We start from the raw sequence: 6,566 nt of genomic DNA on the forward strand, positions 1-6,566 counted from the left end.
CCAGAGAGCCTCAGCCGGGAGGAGGGGGGCAGGCTGCACTCCTGGGTGTCACTCTTTGCGGGGTGACTCATGGGCCCCCTTTCTCTCCGCCATCTCCTCCATCTCAGATGGGGCCCCACTGTGGGCATCATCCACAGTGAAACGGGCCTGGCTCCTAGCGGGGCGGGGAGCAGTGCGTGATGCTGGAGACGAGCTAGCATCTCGGGGGCCACTCTCTCATCTGCACAGACGTGCGGCCAGCCCCGAGTCACCTCTAGGTGTGTCATGATTGGCCCAAAGGCGTGAAAACCTTCCGTGGAGCCCGGCACCCGGTGGGCCCCTCCTTCCACCCGTGATGACGGGAGGCCCACATCCATGGGCACAGGGAGAGGGGGCTGGGTGTCCTCAGGACAGAGCAGCAGAGGGGACTGAGAGCAGCCAGGGAGCCTGTGGGAGAGCAGGGAGGTGTTCTCACAGCAGGAAACCCCGAAAATGCCAGGTGCCAGACTGCCGTGAGCACACGCCTGGCCTGACCTGAAGGTGCCTCCCAGGCAGACGCTGCCCCAGATGAGAGGCAGGATGAGAGGCAGGTGTTGCCTCTTCCCGGTAGGCTTCCTGGCTCCCACCCTCCTGCCTTCGGCCCCCGCCATGGCCCCTGCCCCTATTCTCCCCGGAGGATGTAACTTGTGGACACCTGAGTCCTCCAGTGACGCCCAGTCCCTTTGTGCCTTGGCTCCTGGGAGGCTCAGGGGCACATCTCAGGCTTCCAGTCTCACCTTCCTCCGGTGGCATCTCCATGCCTCAGCCCCACTTGCTTCTCCCCCCCATTCCCTCCTCTTTTCCTTTTATCCTACTGGGCAGCGCGCACGCATTGCAGGAACCACCCCCAAATCCCTTCACGGGGAGTGAGACAAAGCACAAAATAAGAGGAATGATAACACTCTCCCCACGCCTATGAACCCAATCGCATCGCTAATAGGAGCCGCACATTTCCCGAGAGGCACTGAGACGGCGCCTGCCCCTCCCCGAATGGGAGATGCTGTTGGTGTTTAAAGGAAACGCAGACTAAGTCCCCCTGGCGTCGCCCTGCCCGTCCAGCCACTCCTGCTGAGCTCTCTCTTAAGTAACCGCAGGAACACACCGGGAAACGGGAAATGAGGCGCTCATCCACCTGCACCTCCCAGCTCACTGCAGAGTCAGGAGAGGGAGGCAGCCAGGCCTCACGCCACGCCCGGCCTCTTCAGCTCACATCAAGGCCCTAAGTGGTCTCAGGTGTGTGGGTCCCTTTCCCATGGCGGCCGTAATGAACTGCCACCCACTCAGTGGCTTAACACAGCCCCGATGTATCATCCGGAGGCGCCGCAGGGCAGACCTGCAGGGCGGGGCTCCCTGAGCTCAGGGAGGTGGGGGCAGTGGGGTGTGTTCCTGTCCGAGGCTCCAGGGGAGGGTCCCTCTCCGGCCTTGTCCCGCTTCTAGGAAAGGCCTCGTTCCGTGGCTCACGTGGCCCCTCCTCCATCTTCCAAAAGCGTCCCTGGCCCTGTCCTCACACCTGCTTCCTCCGACCTTGACCCTCTTACAGGGATCGCAGTGACCAGGGCGGGTTCACCTGGACGGGGCGGGTGACCTCCCCTCCAGGCCCGAGTCACACCTGCAGAGCCTCTCTGCCGTGTGGGGAGCACGCTCACCGGTTCTGGAGATTCAGGACATGATTCCACGACAGCCTGTGCTCCCCCCAAGCAGACCCCAAGGGAGGGCCTCGGGGACACAGGCAGCAGGTCCTCCCGCAGCGTCATTTCCTGCCACATCATTGGTAGGTGAGAGGCAGCCAGCGAGGGGAAGACAGTTCTTTATGCAGAACTGGGAGGCGACCCCCGTTTGTTTGGGGGCGACTGGAAACAGCGCGGGGATGTCCCACACGTAGTAATTATCTGTGGCCAACCTGGAGGACTCGGCGTCACATTGTAGGTCCCTTTCCAGGTCACAGGTCCCTCCGGTAACGGGTCTCACTTCATCCCCCAGCATCTACCCCGGCCAGGCCTCACGCTCACAGCGCTGCCCCAGAGCGAGGCCACGCAGCGGGCGGAGCCCACACAGGAACACTTTAAAAAGGTCCCAAGTGTCAGCCTCAGGAGTGTTCCTGGCGCTTCGGAAACAAGCCTCTCTGAAGCCAGGCCTCGTGAATGCCACCTCCCTTCCCAGATGCCCAGGTTTAAAAATTTGTAACAGTCGTATAAAAGTGATTGTTTTTCAAATTTCAGAAAGAATTGAAAATCACACACACGCGCGTGCGCACACACACACACACACATACACATAATCATACTTCCACAAGCCCAACATGATGACTGTAAGAAATTCCCATCACTCTGTGCAGTTTCTTGCCTACAAAGATAGAGAGGACACACCGTTTTTAAAAAGTAAAATTGGGATCCTATCATACAGGTCTCTTTCACTTAATAATTTGTAAAATGTTTGCATGTTATTGACTAGGCTAGGTACATATATATTTTTAAATATATTTTTATTGACTGCAGATAGAGGAAGGGAGATAGAAACATCAATGAGAAAGAATCACTGATCGGCTGCCTCCTGCAGGCCCCACACCGGGGATGGAGCCCGCAACCTGGGCATGTGCTCTGACCGTGAATCGAACCCTGACCTCCTGGTTCCTGGGTTGAGGCTCAATCACTGAGCCACGCTGGCCGGGCTAGGCTGTTCCATTTCTGTTGGAGAAAGTAACGGAGTGTGTAAACAAAGCTGGGCAGGTCTGGCTTGTTCGTCTCCAGAAGCTTCATTTCCGACGGGACCAGTTAACCTGCCGCGTCGCCGGGGCTGGTAAGAGGCACCGGCCAGGGGCACCGCCCATGCGACTAGATGGGCGAGAAATGGCTGCCATCTTCCGACGCGTCACAGCCGCGGGCAGGAGACGCTCACCCGCTCGGCGATGGGGCCCAGCGTTCCTTTGGCTTCGCAACACGGCCCATGTCTCCTAACAAGAGAAAACACCTGTTTAGTCAAAAGAAGGAGAGGCCTCAAGAAATTTAAAACAAAATTTAAATTTTCATGTTTCATAAGCTACAATTTTAAAGACAACTTATGCCAAAAGATTAAAGAATAACTTTATGAAATAGTTGTCAGTGTTAAGTCATGCCCTCAGTGACTAACCAAAGAATGGATTACAAACAACTAGTTATGAGGTTTTACGTTGGTTTAAGAGGGGAATAACTGGCCCCCGTTACACTGGCTGAGCTGCGGCTTTTTAGATGACTAAGACGAATTAAACTTTTTAAACTGAGCATTTAGGTGAGCGGGAAACCCATCTGGGGTTTCTAGGGCAACTCCCTCCGTTGTAAGCTCCCTGGTTTTAGTCGTTCTATTAAAGATAACTTAAGTGAGATTAAGACCTTATTTGGTTTATTTACCTTTGGCAATGAAGACCGTTTAAGGGCCACACACATCCTTGGCCTTGGCGAGGGCGGCCCCATTTAGTCAATGTCTTTAAAAGCGTGGGCTTTTTGGCTTCCGACACGGGGCGAGGAGCGCATTAAGGCACCAAAATTCTCATAAAAAATCCAAAGTGGCGCTAGTGAGTGAGAAAACGCTCGACAAGATGAGAACGGATCACATCCTTCCCCCGAAACTCAGGCGTTCGTTTAAAACCAGCGTTTAAGCGAGCTTTGGTCCGGACACCCCCTGGACTCTTAAACAGCGTTTAGGTCTACGGAGAGTGGCTCTAGGATGACGCATTTAGTTTTATACCGTTTTTAAAGTCGTACGATGTTTAGTGTGATCCTTTTATGAGGACCGTCGTTAAGTGAGTTCTCTCCCTGTTTACAACTATTTAGGAAAGCCTTTTTAAGTACGAAAAGCATGAAACTGTTAGCTCACACACACAGGAAAATTTCTTTCAAAAGTTTATTTAGTATCAAGCAAGAGGAAAGTTTGCTTAACACTACAGAACATTTCAAGACTGGAGTTACAAAAAGAATACCACAGTATTTGCACTTGTAATTGGCTTCCCTTTTTACGTGAGGGAAAAAAAACTGGCATATGGCTGAAAGATAAAATAACTAAACTCTATGGAAACCTTTAAAATGAAAGGTGAGGCGTATGTTAAAGGATGGATTAACATGTTTAGTAAACCTATTTTTTTGTTTAAAACTAGTTAATCAAAGTTGTGTGTGTTTTTTTCCTTTTGATGACCTATTTTTTTTTTCATATACAGGCTGGAAATAACAAAATTTTACATGTCTTTTTTAATTTTTTTTCTCTTTCTTCCCAGGTTGATGTTTCCACAAAGTAGTTTTAAGGTCCATCCATTCAGATTTTTAGGCATTTTGATTTATTTAAAAAGGGGATTGTTCATAGAAAAAAATTACTTTGAACAGTTTACAGGACGGGTGGAGATGGGCTATTTCACAACATCAGAAAGTCAGTACAATCAGTAGCGGCCGTACGGCTGGTCTCGGTAGACGCCCTTCGCTGTCCGCGCCGAGGGAGCCTTGTGTCTTGAGTTCGTCCACTCCTCTTGCCCTGAAACCAGTGCAGACAGATCACAATTAGACCATCACCCGGGAACCGCGGGCCTCGTCCTGCAGGATCTGACTCGGCCCTGAACCTACCGCAATGTCATATTAAGATACACAGCCCCGAGGCGCCCAGAGAAACACCCACGGGAATTCACCGAGAAAAAATGACACACACAGCGCAAGGCGGTCATCTCATCACCGAAACCCGTCTGTGCGGGAAGAGAAGCGATTTTTGTATCTTACGTGGCAACCGACTTCGCAGGAACCTTCCTCTGGGGAAAGGGTGGCTTAGACTTTTTTCTAACAAAGAAAACACAGGAAAAAAATCTGTGACGTTGGCTCTGCCGGTGCGGCTCAGTGGCTGAGTGTCGGCCTCTGAACCAGGAGGTCACGGTTCGATTCCCAGTTAGGGCACAGGCCTGGGTTGGGGGCTCGATCCCCAGTAGGGGGTGTGCAGGAGGCAGCCGATCAATGGTTCTCTCTCATCATTGATGCTTCTCTCTGAAATCAATAAAAACATATTTAAAAAAAACCAAAAATTAAAAAAAGAAAAGACATGTGGAGGCAGAAGGAACAACTGGAGGGGAACGCGGGGAGGGCGGACGAGGGTGGAGAAACGCCGCATTGCCCTTCGCGGGTCTCAGGGGAGGGCCGAGTGAGAGCCGTGCTGGGTGCAGGGCTCACCTCGGTCACACTTCATGACTGTGCGGGAAGTCAGTGGCATAACGCCACGTGTAACGCATGTGACACTAATCCACACGGGACAGCGGCACTAATGACAGGGGAATCCCGTCGTCTTTCTGCCTGAAGTTACACACCGCTCAGCCATAGGACCTCTTCGGCAGCAAGCCGTGACCCCTGCACCCCAGCACCCCAGCACCCCACGCCCCCTGGCCCGGAGACCACCTTAAAAAGCTGCCAAGGAAAAGGCCTGACACGAACATGCAGCCAGCGTCACCCCCGCCCGCTAACTGCATCCACCTAACCGCACGGCGTTCAACAGACCAAGGTGCTTCTCTCGAGCGGCTGCTCCGAATCATCAAAATATAAAAGTGAAAATCCCAGGTGCAGTCACCGCGGCTGGGGGGGCGATGGGAGGAAGGCGCTTCAACAGGAAACGCCTGGAAACGGCCTTGCAGGGGCGTCCACAGACGCCAGCACATCCACCACCCAGAGCCCGGTGCGCACCCAGGGGCCGGGCGCAGCCGTGACTGCAGCCTTGGTCCTCCGAGCCCTGAGCCCGGCGACGCAGGAGCTCCCGCCCATCATGATGTGCCCGCCGCCAATTCTTTCAATTAAACTGGTCATCCTTCGGCCCGCAGAGGCTGGGGCCTGGGTTTTCCTGGCTCGGGGTCCTGTCACCCCTACAGAGTGGCTCCTCTGTGAGGTGCTCAGAGACCTGGGGCTTGGGGGCGAATTGAACTATCAGGATGGGTGGGAGGGTCACTCCGGGGCTGTCCTCCCAAATGGTCTCATGTCCCTTTCCGTCAAGAACAGAGACACTCCCAGAAGCCCATCTGAACAGGGGCCAGGCGGCCAGCTGGGCCATGAGGGAGGAAACCCACCCAGGACATCACCCAGACAGAACGCCCCCCACCCCCGTGCGAATCCGCCTTCCCGCCGTCCTCGGCGAGGCTCCCTCCTGGCTGGATTTTACACCTCCCAGGATGTGAACACAGGCAGGGGCGGGCGGCTGCGCCCTGTCCTCCTGTCTGAATTCCCCTCAGGCCTCTGTCCGTGGTTCCCGCGGCCTCGCACTCACCGTAGGAATCGTATGTCTCCTCCCTGAGCCCGTGGCCGTAGTCGTAGTAATCAGCGCCGCTGCAGGGAGAAGACAGAACGGGAGAGGTGAGCGCGGGAGGCCCTGTGGGTGGACATCGCCCCCGGGAAGCAGTCCACGCGTAGAGACGGCCTAAAGGACGGGCTGGTGACAGAGCGCCCCTAACACAGGCCTCCGGCTTCAGGGTGACCAAGGCCCCGACCTGAATACAGAACAAATGTGCGGACACCTTCGCCACCGCAGGAAGGCCTCATGCAGACGAAGCAAGGACTTCCCTT

General features: G+C 54.5%; 1 protein-coding gene across 1 annotated transcript in view; it reads right to left on the minus strand.

Moving 5' to 3' along the window:
• Positions 1–4,238: 4,238 nt before the first annotated feature.
• KHDRBS3 (KH domain containing, RNA binding, signal transduction associated 3) overlaps positions 4,239–6,566 on the minus strand; it is a 47,626-nt gene continuing 45,298 nt past the window's right edge. The window contains exons 9-10 of the mRNA XM_015561435.1: positions 6,271–6,329; positions 4,239–4,512 (exon numbers count right to left, since the gene is read on the minus strand). Coding sequence (XP_015416921.1) covers positions 4,421–4,512; positions 6,271–6,329 — 151 coding nt within the window. The 3' untranslated portion in view covers positions 4,239–4,420. The remainder of the gene's footprint in view (positions 4,513–6,270; positions 6,330–6,566) is intronic.

This window comes from Myotis davidii, unplaced genomic scaffold, assembly GCF_000327345.1.
Source record: "Myotis davidii unplaced genomic scaffold, ASM32734v1 scaffold30, whole genome shotgun sequence".
Classification (NCBI taxonomy): domain Eukaryota; kingdom Metazoa; phylum Chordata; class Mammalia; order Chiroptera; family Vespertilionidae; genus Myotis; species Myotis davidii.